At 29.0% G+C, this 15,031-nt stretch overlaps 2 protein-coding genes across 2 annotated transcripts; one reads left to right on the forward strand and one right to left on the reverse strand.

The window, feature by feature from the left end:
- Positions 1 to 4,150: 4,150 nt before the first annotated feature.
- LOC109151219 lies at positions 4,151 to 4,776 on the reverse strand. The gene is made up of 2 exons (XM_019299140.1): positions 4,743 to 4,776; positions 4,151 to 4,605 (listed from the first exon to the last, which is right to left on the reverse strand). The coding sequence occupies exons 1-2, from the start codon at positions 4,774 to 4,776 to the stop codon at positions 4,151 to 4,153; spliced, it is 489 nt and encodes a 162-aa protein (XP_019154685.1).
- Positions 4,777 to 9,402: 4,626 nt separating this feature from the next.
- LOC109151361 (40S ribosomal protein S27-2) lies at positions 9,403 to 10,350 on the forward strand. Its single transcript, XM_019299346.1, has 4 exons — positions 9,403 to 9,510; positions 9,606 to 9,707; positions 9,846 to 9,874; positions 9,998 to 10,350. Exons 1-4 carry the CDS (start codon positions 9,508 to 9,510, stop codon positions 10,122 to 10,124), a joined length of 261 nt encoding a protein of 86 aa, XP_019154891.1. The 5' UTR covers positions 9,403 to 9,507; the 3' UTR covers positions 10,125 to 10,350.
- The last annotated feature ends 4,681 nt before the right edge of the window (positions 10,351 to 15,031 follow it).

Here is a 15,031-nt window from a genome sequence, read left to right on the forward strand (position 1 = left end):
AAATTTTAAAAATATTTAAAAGTGTAGGTATAAAGTAAAAAATTCACATTTTATTCACTTTCTTATATTGAAACCACTTTTACAACATATTTAAACTTTCCACCATTCTATTTCAAGGTTTATTTAATTCCAAAAGCAATTCAATAATCTTCGTATGACTTGTTAGTAACTTGAGTCTCGTATGAGGAACATGTGACTCAGTACAAACAACAGAACACTTGATCATTGCCTTCAAGCATGTAAAACACACCATCATAAAAGTTTCTGATTTCACTTACTAAATATAATGGTAATCAAACCATAACTTTTGAAATACAAGAAGATATCTGATAATTGCATAATTGTTCATATTTATACCCCATGTCTATCCCATATTTAGGCTTGTTTTGCTTATAAAGTGTCACAATGTTGTTCAAAATGATCTTTATTTTGCTCATTTGATCCATTATGCACAATTCATTATCTTTGAGTAGAAATGAAGGATTTTAGATCATGTTGGATGCATTTGGAGTCAAGGGGAGCCAAGGTGAAGCTAAGGAGATGGATGCAACACTTCCAAAGGAGCCAAAGAGCTAGTGATTTTTCAATGGTGTTGATCATATGGACAAATTAAACCAAGGCAAAAGTGGAACAAGTGTCAACAAGCTGAAATTCTCGCACGGATTGGCCACTGTTCTGTTTTCAGGCCATATCTCGGTCTAAAAGTATCCAAATTAAGTGATTCTTGTTCCATTGGAAAGAATACTCAAAGGGCTACAATTCTTATAAAATACATCAAAGCCTAAAAAGGAAGCCACATGTGTCAAAATTGTCCTTGAAGTTGAAGTTTCAAACTTACAATCCAAAACTGGCCACTGTTTGGATTTTGGATCATATCTCGGCCTAGGAATGCCCACATGAAGTAATTCTTGCTCCATTGGAAAGAATACTCGAAGGGATACAACTTTCATGAATACCATAGTTTCAAATTCTGACATTTTGAAGGACAAAAAATACGGCCAAGTGCATGGCCGTGTATGTGGCCGTGTAATTTCTGTGCAAATTCCAGTGTGCACTGCCTTTTTGGACACGGCTAGGGACATGGCCATGTCGCTGGCCGTGTCACCTACGCTCTGCTTTATTTATGCATGAATTTTGTCATTTTTAACTTGGTTTTGACTCTTGTTAGAACCCTAGACACTCTCATTTACTTCCCTTCATATTTTTAGGTTAGATTAGGTTTAGATTTATGTTTCTTAACACTTTTGAAGCTTGTAATCTTGGATTTGGAGCTTGGATTTCAACATTTCAAGATTGTTCTTCCATTTTCAATACATAAGTTTTTATTCCTTTTATCTCTTTATTTTGCAAGATTTATGTTTATTACTTGTGTTCTTGTGTTCTTTATGCTATTTAATCATGAGTAGGTAGTTTATGGACTTGAGTTAGGGTTGTATTATCTATCTTGATGCTTGATTTGTGATTTGTGCAAAAAGGGGAAGAACTCTAACCTAGGGTTCTTGAGTTTATGAAGAATTTGTGTTTGTATATTGTTAATGCTTGGTGTACAACATTCATTGGCATGTTTTTGAGGATTCTTGGCCTCAATGAGAGTTGGATCAAGATTTCAAGACACTCCTTGCATAAACCCGATTTTTCCTATGAAAATTGGGGAAATTAGGGCTTTTAGATGTTTTGTGTTCTTAAAGAACTTAGAGTTGATTCACCACGAAAGTGGGCAATTCCTTGTTCTAATCATTGTTAATTTGCTCACGTGAGTGACTTATAGACTAGGATTCATACGTGCATCCCCTTTATTCCTTGGTTGTATGATTTTCCCCAATCCTTAGGTTGTGCTATGCATCTAGAAGATAATGTTCCCTAACTTGAGTCATATTCCTTTATTTTGTGTTTATCTTTGTGTATATATGTTAGTTTTACCATTTTCTTAAACTTTTAGTTTGCTTAGTTTCTTGTTGATTTCCTTATGCTAGTGCCTAGTTTATTGTGATTGCATATTGTGTGTCATATCCCACAATCCCCTGAGGACGACATTACACAACTGTACACTCACACCATCACTCATTTTTGCTACATATCAATATCAAAGTTCTCAGATATTTTTATGACGAATTCACCAAGGAAGTAACTTGAGATTTTTATTACATAAAATACTTATGTAAGCTCTGCAGTAACTTAATCAAGAATCGTATATCCTAACAATATATGAAAATTATTATATATATATATATATATATATATATATATATATATATATATATATATATATATATATATATATATATATATATATATATATATACCCATCACCTCCTCTGTCTTCTTAAAAACCAGAATAATTAATGAGGAACATAAGACTCAGTTATGAAAATTATAAAAACTTTTGTAACTTCTAAAACGATTATTGACTGTTGCATATGAAAAAAAAAAATTACACACTAAAAATCTCAATTTATTCCGTTGGTGAATTTATCATAAAAGCAACATGAGAAATTTGACATCATTTTGTAAATCAAAAGTTCTGGTTTGATTACCTTTGTTGCTTAGTAAAGAAAATTGAAATTTAAAAATTAATAGAATAGTGTGTTTCACACGTCTTAAGACAATGATCAAGTGTTTATTTGTTTGTGCTAAGTCTTAAGTTTGTTATACGAGAGTCAGGTTCTTAACAAGTCATATTAAAGTTAATAAAATGCTTTTAGAATTGAACAATCTTGAAATAAGAGGCTAAGAAGTGAAAAATAATGTCGTAAAAGTAGTTTTGATATAAGAAGGATAATAAAATGTGAAGGGACTAAAAATATATACGGTCATAACTCAGGGACTGAGTTGAAACTTGGGTATACCTCAAGGACCAAAGATGCAATTTTCCCATTAGATTATTATCTTATTTTTAATTCAATATTTTATAACTATTTTCACACGCGTTTGCGCGAATGATTTAATGCCCAATGTTTATAATTAAATAAATATTTCTTTAAAAAATTAAATATTTGAAAGTATATCAATGCAAGATTATATATTAGAAATTCATACATAAGTAATTTAATGTCAAATTTGTTTATTTAAATATGTAACTCATAGTATATGAATACAATGTAATATAGGAGATTCATTATAATTGTTACTAAACTTTTTTTAAATAGTAGTCAAGTATTTTTGTTGCAAAGGGTTATAATATATTTAATGAATGCACATATATACAAGATCAATGAATGAATCAACGGTACCCGTCTTTTTGGTGTTTTACTACGTATTCATTTAGGAATTTATATAAAGTAGTAAAAACTTTAAAATTTTAATTAATTATAATGTAACCCAAAGATATTGGACGATTGGTAAACAAGACAGTTTCGCTGGCTCACTGCTTGCCATCTACGGATGGACAATCTTAATTTTTAAATTGGAGCCTTAATGCTCCTTTTATAGGAGCCTCAATGCTACCATGCCATTTTTCACACCGATGTGGAAAAAGTGGAAAAACTAAGAGGAGCCGAACGTTCGGCTTCCCATATATCTTATTTTTAAAAATTTTATTTCTTTTATTAAATTATTATTTTTTAAACAATTATTAGTATTATTATTGGGGTTCGAACCTAAAACATTTCTTATTGAAATCAATGAGTAAGTTAACGGTGAACTAACAGAAATTAATGGAGAAGATAATATTTAACGAGAAAGTTAACAAATAATCAAATAATTAAGGATAAATTAGGAAATCACAAGGAAAATTAAAATATGATCAATCTGAACCATTCATTTGATTAAAAAATTTGGCAGTCATTTTTCTACCCATTATAGACCTAGGCTCTTAGTATAGTAGAAGTAGATACTGTTTAATATCTACTAGGAAAATACTATGCTCTCATTTTTTACTCCCACAACCATAATTTTGATATAGAAAGTATTGGGACTTACATGAAAAAAGTAGCTTGTCAATGTCTGTCATATCGTGATTAAAATTTAAGGAGTAAGATTTAGGAGTTCATGTAGTAGAACTTTATCTACTAATCTACAAATCTACATGGTTTTGTCCAAAACCTCAAAACAATGTATGTGCGTCATTAGTGCTTCGTCCTATATTATCAATTTGCTTTTGATTATCAGCAAGGTCACAGCCTTACGATATATTGGACTTGAAATCTTCATTCTAAGAGAACAGTATAGCAAATTTGGAATGCGTCGTACTACCTCCCGGCAAGAATAAAGATGTTTTTCCACTCGAAGCAACGTTCATAACAATATTACTGCGATTCCTTATCTTTGCCGATAACGTTCTCCACACGAACGTCTTGCCTGTTCCTTCATAATCATACACAAAGAATAATCCACCTCCATTGAAATCTATATCATTCATCACAGAGTCGTAGACATTCATTTGCTTGGCGGTCAATTGTGTTACTAACGATTCATGCGCTGTTTTCAACGATTCCTTGTCATACACCAATTCTTCGCCTAACAACATGTTTCCAATCAAACTCATGCTACTTTCTTCAGGATTTGGCATTTCTGAAAAGTGCTTCAGCCTCTTCTCCCACAAAGATAACAACTTCTCCAACTCCACAATAGCAAAATGTTTCTTATCCGAATTCGATAACACCAACTCTTAAAAAGGAAAAAAAAAAAACAAAGAAATCGACAAATTAGTTTATTTAGAAATAATGATAAGCAAATAACAAAGTCGAATAAATATATGGGAGCTCGATATACCTAGATTATGTATGAGATGTCTACGTTGAAACCATGCATCCTCGACAAGAAATTTCCAAACGGCATTCCACACTACCTCTGGCCTACCTAGATTATATTTCTTTTAATTTTTTTATAATAAATTTTTTTTTTTTATAAATAAAACATTATAGACATCTAATTCTAAATTAATTAAATGCATATGTATTATTTTTTGTTGTAGTTGTTAGAAAAAATAGCATAAAATGACATTTTAAGTAGCTATTTTGTGGTACAAATATCAATGGGGTCCACTTTCAATTTGGATCGAGTCAAAGTGGATTCGGGTTCTTCGTATTGAGACGAAGAGATTGATATAATGGGTGAATAATATAATAGAGGGTAAATAAGGAAAATCATTAAAAAAAATACTAAAATCAAAATAATATGAACCATTCATTTTAAGAAACAAATACTACCGACATTTTTTTGTTCCAGTTAAAGGCCTAACATTATTGTCTCTTATTAGATTTGTAGATAGAAATAATATGAACCATTCATTTTAATAAACAACTGACATTTTTTTGTTCTAGTTATAAGGGCCTACCATTATTGGCTCTTATTAGATTTGTATGTGTTGTATACTAGTTTTTTACGCGCATTGCGCGATTGGGATAATGCCCAATGTTTTTCCTAAATAAGTATTTTAAAGTATATCAAAGCAAGATTATATTAGAATTGTTAATGCATAGATAATTGAATGTTGAATTTTCCTATTTGATTTTACAAATGCAAGATAATATAGTCAAGATTGATTATAATTGTCAATAAAATAATTATATGGGTATGGTTGAAACCAAATACGGGACATAAGGAAGAGCAAATAAAAATTAAAGCATAAAATATTAAATATATACTAATATTGTTTGAAGAGATTTTGTGGTTAGAGTTCTATTAATACTTTAATATTAGAATTAGATTAATGTTGTAGTTATAATTCTATATTATACTTTAATATTAGAATTAGACTAACGATGAATTAATGTACTTAATGGAAAAAATAATGGATCGGATAATCATATAATTAAGGATAAATTAGGAAATCTAACGGATCAGATGATCATATAATTAAGGATAAATTAGGAAATCTCAATAAAAAATTAAAATTTGAACAATCTGAACTATTTATTTGATTTAATAATTTGACGGTCATTTTTTCTTCCCAATGTTTATAATTAAATAAATATTTGAAAGTATATCAATGCAAAATTATATATGAGAAGTTCAACATGAGTAATTTAATGTCTAATTTGTTTATTTAAATATTTTATTCATAGTATATGAATAAAATATAATATAGGAGATTCATTATAATTGTTACTGAACTTTTTTTAAATAGTAACCAAGTATTTTTGTTGCAAAGGGTTCTAATATATTTAATGAATGCACATATATACAAGATCAATGAATGAATCAACGATACCAGTCCTTTAGGTGTTTTTCTAAGTGTTTATTTAGTTCAACCATTATTGTTGAATAAATTATTATGGATAAAAAAATTCCTAATTTAAGGAATTTAGATGTAGTAAAAATTTAAAATTTTTAATTATAATGTAACCCAAAGATATTGGACGATTGATAAATATGATGTAACCCAAAGATCAAAATGCTAAAGAAAGTGTTTTAGTTATTCAACAGTTTGAAGCAACAATTTGTTCCAAACCCGTGAAAATAAAAAAATTACAATTTACAATATTTTCACTTAGGGTTTTTTTAGAATGATTTCCCTAAAACACGTCTATATTTAAAAAAAAATTATTATTAAAATTATTATTATTATTATTATTATTATTATTATTATTATTAAACTTATTAAAATTATGATTATTATTATTATTATTATTATCATTGTTATTATTATTATCATTATTATTATTATTATACCCTTGCTCATTTTAAATGTTAATTTAAACAGCTAATTTTTTCAAATATCTTTTTACCAACCGTTAATATAATTCGCTGGTCAAATCTGCTAACGCTAACCGCTAACTGCTGATTGCCAAACAAGGACATTGCGAGGTAGTTTTTCAATTCAATTTGTTGTGTGATTTGAATACTCTCTTTGTCAACAAATCTCTCATTCCCCTCCAGTAGTTAATATGATTGACTCTATTAATTTAAATTTTTTAAAATTTTTTCATGGTATTAATAAAATACTTGATAAATAAATATATAGCATTATTTTGTATTATAACTTTGATATTTAATTAAAAAATAGTGCACAAAAAAGATAATAGACAATGTAGTGAATATAATCAATTGATGAATTTGAATGTAAATAATTTTTACATTGGAGAAAAATAAAGACAATATAACTAATGAAATTATTTCTCTTAATTAATTTGTTGATAATGAATAATTTTTTTTGTAGGGACAATGTAGCGAATAGCGAATATAATCAATTGATGAATTTGAATTTTGAATGTAACGAATTTTTATATTGGAGGAAAATAAAGATGATATAACTAATGAAATTATTTCTCTTATTTAATTTATTGATAATAAATAATTTTTTTGAATAAAGGCATTGTATAGTAGACACATAATTCTAAATTAAAGAAATACATATGTATTTTTTTTGTGGTAACTACTAAATTATTATTTAATAATATCTACTATACTAATAAGAGCCCAAGAGAGTTAGGCCTATAATGGGTAGAAAAAATGGCGGTCAAATTTTTAAATTAAATTAATGGCTCAGATTGATTAGATTTTAATTTTACATTGAGATTTCCTAATTTATCCTTAATGAATATGATTATCCGTTAACTTTTCCGTTAAATATTATCTTTTCCGTTAGTTTCTGTCAATTCACTGTTAACTTACTCATTGATTTTAATAAGAAAGGTCTCAGGTTCGAATCCCATCCCAATCAAATTAAAGTTGACATAATTAGTACTCTATTTTACTCTTATTAAATTATTAATAAATTAAATTAATAATTTAGTAGCTACAACAAAAAAAATGCATATGCATTTCTTTAATTTAGAATTATGTGTGTACAATGTCTTTATTCAAAAAAAAATTATTCATTATCAATAAATTAAATAAGAGAAATAATTTCATTAGTTATATTGTCTTTAAATTAAAGTGAGAACTAACTCGTAATGTCCTTGTTTGACAATCGGCAGTTAGTGGTTAGCGTTAGTGGATTATATTAGCGAATTTGACTAATAAATTATATCAATGGTTGGTAAAAAGATATTTGAAAAAATTAGTTGTTTAGATTAACATGTAAAATGACTTAAGGATATACATATATTTAATAATAATAATAATAATAATAATAATAATAATAATAATAATAATAATAATAATAATAATAATAATAATAATAATAATAATTGTTTTAAAAATAAATAAAAAAATAGAATTAAGCCAATCATATTAACTACTTGGGGGCATTCAAAAAAAAAATATTAACTACTTGGGGGGATTTATTGACAAAAAAGAGTATTTAAATCACACAACAAATTGAAGTGGGAAACTATCTCGCAATGTCCTTGTTTGACAATCAGCAGCTCTTCAATATTAGTATATATTTAATATTTTATGCCATAATTTTTATTTGCTATCCCTTATGTCCCGTATTTAGTTTCAACCATACCTATACAATTATTTTATTGACAATTATAATCAATCTTGACTATATTATCTTGCATTTGTAAACTTAGAATTGCATATTTAAATACGCAAATTTAACATTCGATTATCTATGCATGAACAATTTCAATATAATCTTGCATTGATATACTTTAAAATACTTATTAAAAAAAAATTGGGCATTATCTCAATCGCAACTAGTAATATAATAAGAGTAAAATAGAGTACTAATTATGCGAACTTTGATTGAGATGAGGTTCGAACCTAAGATCTTTCTTATTGAAATCAATAAGTTAACGGTGAACTAATAGAAATTAACAGAAAAGATAATATTTAACAAAAAAGTTAACGGATAATCATATTCATTAATGATAAATTAGGAAATCTCAAAGAAAAATTAAAATCTGATCAATCTGAGCCATTCATTTGATTAAAAAATTTGACCGTCATTTTTTCTACCCATTATAGGCCTAACTCTCTTGGGCTCTTATTAGTATATAATAATAGATAATAGATGTATTGTAGATATAGAATATATAGATTAGTCAATATTCATAATATAGACATATTATTTTATATTCAATTGACTCATAATTTAAATTATGAAAAGAATATACATTGATATTTTGTAATTACGTCCATAATGCAATATGGAAAGAATCAATGGACACAGTAATACATAATTGAAATTATTAACTCATAATTAAAATTATGGAAAGAATATACATTGATATTTTGTACTTACGTCCATATTGCAACACAAAATATTATGAATTATACATAGACTAATTATATACACACGGATATTACATAAATGCTCTTAAGTTTTGAGGAAAAACTTGGCTAGGAGGATTTTACTTTTAATTAATTATTATATATAGAATAATATAGATATAGATATATTAATATTAATTAATTAATTAATTAATAGATAGATTTTAAAATGCTAGTATGTGTAATGTGTGTATAACTGATCCAATTAAAATTTGGGCTTTATCTACTGATTTTGATGAAGATCCAACCCAATACTTTTAACATTAAGCCCAATATGCTCCACCCAAAGTCCCAAACCCTAGCTTTATAAATTCTAGTTTCAATGTTTAACGCAGCTGTTCAGGCATTCTTCCGAGTCTCCATCTCTTCTTTCGTTTCAGAGTTCCGGTTTTCTTTCACGAAATGGTGAATTTTCTCGCAACTTGATTGGTTTTGTTTTGTTCTGGCATTTGATTTATGTATAATCATACTAATTTATATGAATGTGTGGATAATTGCAGGTTCTCCCAAACGATATCGATTTGTTGAACCCTCCTGCTGAGCTCGAGAAGAAAAAGCACAAACTCAAGCGCCTCGTGCAGTCTCCCAATTCTTTCTTCATGGTATGTTCTCTCTTACTGTAGGATTGGTTCTCTGTTTTGTTAGCTTAAGTTTGTTCAGTATTGTTAAATGTTTGCTTTGCTTTGTTTGTGTTTTGATTTTGATTTGATTTTCCTTTTGTGATTGTGGTTTTCTTGTAGGATGTCAAGTGTCAAGGTTGCTTCAATATGTGAGTAATATGATTATGATTTTTTGTTGTTGTATTATTGTATGAAATCATTCTTGAAATTTTATAGTTTAGTTACTTTAATGGTGATTACAAAATGAAATTGAATTGATCCGATATGTACAGAACCACTGTGTTTAGCCACTCTCAGACTGTTGTGGTGTGCGGGAACTGCCAGACAGTATTGTGCCAGCCGACTGGTGGGCGTGCCAGACTCACGGAGGGATGCTCTTTCAGGAGGAAGGGTGACTAAAGGCTTGATATTGTCTCTTTTTTTGTTTGAAGTTTGATATATTCCTAAAATTTTGAATTTTAATGTGTAGTTTATGTTGAGACTTGAGTTTTAGATAAACGCTGTTATAAAATTATGTGTTTGACAAATTATGTTTTTGAATGATAGATTCTGTTTCGTCTAGCAATGTGTGGCTCTATTTTATTTGGAGTTAATATATATTGTGATTGCCATTATGTCTCTGTAATTGTTGATGCATTTATGAAATTCTGGCCAAAGCTATGTTGATTCTTGTGTGAAATTATTCAATCTTTATGAAATTCTGGCCAAAGCTATGTTGATTCTTGAGTGAAATTATTCAATCTGTCTTTCTATATACTGCAAAAGATGCTGTTGAACTTTGGTCATTACAAATATCTTGAGATTTGCAGCTTATTCTTGAGTTCTGTTTTCATTCTATCTTTCAAGACAAGAACATGGTCTCTGCTCCCGAATATAAAATGCACATTAACTCACTACTCTTGACCGCTATGTCAAGAACGTGTGTTCCTCGTAATATGCACATGCAGTCACCGGTTTTGAGTACACATTGCTACTTACAATGTATGTTTTGTTGCATTTTTTGTCATGGCTCTATTATAATTTGTTTGAAGATGATGCATGCTGTTGATATGAATGATTTTTAATTGCCATTTGTGATAATTATTAGAAAATGCAGATGTTGTCAGGTAGGCACTCTGATTTCTCATATCTGTGCCGCCATCAATTTGAGCAATGCTTTGCTATCTTTAGTTTTTGGGATGATGAGCGAAACTTTAGGACCCTTTCGAGTGCGAGTACCTGCCTTGTGACCTTAGCAGGCAAAGGATCACAAGAAAGTAAATCACCCTAGGTTACCTATAATTGACTGGATCAAACTAGGGTCCAAGATTTGAACTTGTGACCTTGCTTGTCATCTTGGTTAGGGTTACCCTCATCTTTAGTTTTCTTTCCCCTACAAATTGTGTCATCTGCATATAGCTTTGGAGCAGCCAGGCTCACCCTGCTCTTACTGGACAAACTTAGCATTCTTTGTGGAACAAAACAATAAATTTCACTGATATGTTCGTTCACCTTGTCTACTATCATGTTTATTGAAAAGCCTTTACTAGCATCTTCTTGCTTCCACTTTCTTATTTGGCTCTTTATTTGTTTTCTTCTTTGATCTTTATGTGTTTTGTTCCTCTGTTCTTTTTTGATGCCTTAAATGGAGAAATCTTGTGAAACTAACTATTATATTTTGTGAAATTCCCTCCCACTTCCTCCAATCTTGTAAAGCTATTAATAAAACTAATATTCTATCTTGTAACTCATTACTTAATTAAGTCTAGCAAGTCATTAAAGCAACTTAGCTATTTACTTGCCAGTCATTAATGCTTCACTGTTTCAATAGAACCCAAAAAATGCCTAAAATTACATATGGCCAATTTATCAAATAGGCGTTCAAATTATACTCAACAATAATTTGTTTCCTAAGCTGCAGCAAGTTGAAACATAAATTGCAGAGTTAAAGTCAGACAGTAATACAAATCTAATTACACCCAACAGATACACCTAATTGATTGGATTCCTTACTCTAGCAGATGCAAATTGTTTAGCAACAGTCTATTTACAAAAGATTCAAAACCAAAATACCTTATTATTTTTATTTTTATTTTTGTTATTTATACAATACAGTGTGAAGTGTATTTTTATTTTTGTTATTTATAGTGTGATTTTATTATTTTATATGTTTGTAACCGTATTAAACAAAATGCCTAGTTCAACTCTAAGAATGCAAGCTAAGATCAACTAGGTCTTTATTAAGAACTGTTAGGAGTTTGATTAAGAACTGTTCTTCCTCCTTTTTCTCACACTAAACAATACTTTATTCACTTCATTTTGTTGCTTGTTTTTCGCAAAAGACATAGTGGTTAAGCCTGTTCATTGAAAAAAAGATTTAAGAACAATTGAATTCACGTGAAAACAAGATTCAAGAACAATTGAAAAATTGGTATATACCCTGAGAGATCAGGTTACTCACCCTGTCAATATTTGTGTGAGGTGTGGATGCTTTTTGATCGTATTTTTTGGGATTTTTGATCATCTTCTTGGGCATATTCTTAGTTATTGTGTTAGGTGTGTAGATTTTTAGATTTTCTTATATGCTTTTAAGGTTGTTGTAGATTTTTTTATGCTTTTAAGGTTGTTGATGCCAATCACTCTATCCTACTAGAGTATAATGTTTCAGTACAGAAGAATGAAAAGAAAGAGACAAGAAAACAGAGGAAAAGAAATAATAGATGATGTTTATGTGTGCTTATAGTCACCTGAAGTCATAATTTTTGAGGTTTTTTTTTAGTGGCTATAGGATTTAATGAGTTTTGTTGGTGAAGTACTCCATACTGGTCTATGTTGTATTCTCCGTCACTCTGTAGAATTGTGTCAAAAACTTATCGGAAAAATTATTGTGAACTGTAGATCTACACTGTTAGCCGCACATCAATTCTCTCATGATCATAAAATGCTTACGAAGGCTAGGAGAGAATGAGGATGTAATCCTTATGCTAAAGTAAAACAATCAAACACCTCTCCCCGATGCAGAGATTTTGAAAGACAAGAAAGTGATGGTAAAAGAGAAAGTGATAGTAAATGATTGAAGAAACTGGAAATCTTCCAAGGTAGAGTAAGTAAGAGAGTGTTAGGCATATACAAGTTTTTGTAATTCGAATGAAAATAGTTCTAATATTACATTATTTTAGTTTTAGATTTAGGATTTTGATTGTAAATAGTTTTGAATTAAGAAAGTGAAACCTAGTGCTATAATCACATTATTAATACTTTTTTCTTTTGTATCTAATTATTGTCACTAATTAAACTAACACATTGACAAGTTTAATAATATTTATGGGGTAACTAATCAAATTATAAAAAATTGTGTTTGGTAAAATAAAAAATTTGGTTTTACTTAATGACTCAACTAATGTTTTAAATTCGAATGGAAATATATGCTATAAATTTTGACGAGAAGTGTATTTTAATTTGAAAAATTGTACCTTCAAATTTACTTGTATTTAATCAAATCATAAGTGTCAAAAGGATTTTAGAAGCAGCAAAGTTTTTAGGAAATTACTTATAAGCAACGAAGATTTTGGAAGCAAAAAAAGATTTTTGAAGATTTTCTATAATAAGCAAGAAAGGTTATGAGAATATTTTGAAAGTCATCCACTAGCAATAAAGATTTGAAGCAGTTGAGTTTTCAAAAAATTAGAAGCAACAAAGGATTTTGAATTTGAAAACAAGTTTACATGCAACAAAGTTTTTGAGAAGAAATTATGTTGAAAACATAAATTTCAAATTTGAAACACAAGTTATAAAGAGTACAAATTTGGAAGGAGAACAAGTTATAAGAAGTACAAATTTAAAGCACAAGTTATAAAGAACACAAATTTGGAGCACAAATTATGAGTAAAGTTTTAAGAGCATGAATTGCAAAAACAAGGAATTAGCAGCAAGGGTTTGAAGCAGAAGTGAGTATACAATTGAAACTCTACCATATTCAAATTCTTACACAAGTTTCAAGAATGATACACATCAAATGGAAAAAGTTTTAAAAGTTAATAAAGCATGTTTTCTAAACCAAGTAGCAGGATCAAAATTTCAATACATCAAATCAAGCTACAACGGTCAAGATCATAGATAAAAAATTGTTATTCCAACGGAGACAATTTATATAAGGGCATGAAGACTTGAAGGGAAAAAAAAAGAGAGGAGACATAACAGAGCAGAAGTGATGCAACTATTCAAAAAAAAAAAAATCATTCTAAGTTCAAAGATATTCATATCATTCTTCATATGTATATTGCGTAAAAAAGGAGACTAATCTTTTAAGTCTCAAACGTTGGAAAGAAAATTCTTTCTTCCTTGTATCACAAATTCTCTACTAAGGGTAGATAGAGGAGAGGAACAAGGAGTTGTGAAATTCTAAGATTAGTGCTGGCTTTGCGACCAAAGCACTAAGTCTTATTCATTATTGTATCTTGTACCAAAGTGGTAGATATAGTGATCAATTCTTTCTGGAGATAGGAGTAGAAAGATTACATACACATTCGAACAACTATAAAAATTCTTGGCCATTATTTTACTTTGAGCTTTACTTTTTTGCATGCTTTTAACTTTCACAATCATTTTAAGTTTTCAAGCACGTACTATACATCACATAAAATTATTCCGTTGTGCATAAACTAAGGCTTGAACCCACACCCTTCCATATGGGAGTACAACCCGAATACTATTAGACCACAAGGTCTTGACACTTTTTTTTTTTTTTTTTTTTTTTTTTTTTTTTTTTTTTTTTTTTTTTTTTTTTTTTGTATCTAGCTTACTTAGAGTTAAATTTGAAAAAGTTTAAAAAGTCTATTCAACTCTAGGCTTTTTACCACCCAACCGAGATCAACAAGGACGGAGCCAAAGGGGGAAGTGAGGGGGGGGGGGGGGGGGGGCAGCTGTCCCCCTCACCCCACCCCCACTCCATATATAATCTTTGTATGTATATATGTATATATAGTACAAGATTTAGTAGTAGTATAAAAAACTATTAAATGTCAACAAGAAATGAGTTAGATTAGTCGGTAGAACACATGTTTGGCAATAGTAAAGGTTAAGGATTTTGAATCCTTGGCATTAACATAGTTTTATAGTTTTTTTTTTTTTTTTTTTTTTTTTTTTTTTTTTTGACTCTTCCCCTATAGCTTCAACACAGTCACATTTTTAATAGTTTTTTTAATATTTAATACACACACAAAACATTTATAATGTGTTTTCTATTCAAATTATTTTATCAAATTAATTATGTTTCATATTTTGTTAAGGATTTCGTATCCTTGGCATCAACATAGTTTTATAGTTTT

The sequence above is a fragment of the Ipomoea nil genome, unplaced genomic scaffold, assembly GCF_001879475.1.
Source record: "Ipomoea nil cultivar Tokyo-kokei standard unplaced genomic scaffold, Asagao_1.1 scaffold2283, whole genome shotgun sequence".
Classification (NCBI taxonomy): Eukaryota; Viridiplantae; Streptophyta; class Magnoliopsida; order Solanales; family Convolvulaceae; genus Ipomoea; species Ipomoea nil.

Bases quoted from the DNA above. Each gene is read 5' to 3' on its own strand.
- LOC109151219 (XM_019299140.1), bottom strand. From the start codon at position 4,776: ATGCCGTTTGGAAATTTCTTGTCGAGGATGCATG. The intron at 4,606-4,742 runs GTTTCAACGTAG...TTCCTTTTTAAG, and splicing joins TTTCTTGTCGAGGATGCATG to AGTTGGTGTTATCGAATTCG.
- LOC109151361 (XM_019299346.1), top strand. The intron at 9,708-9,845 runs GTATGTTCTCTC...GTTTTCTTGTAG, and splicing joins CTCCCAATTCTTTCTTCATG to GATGTCAAGTGTCAAGGTTG. The intron at 9,875-9,997 runs GTGAGTAATATG...CGATATGTACAG, and splicing joins TGTCAAGGTTGCTTCAATAT to AACCACTGTGTTTAGCCACT.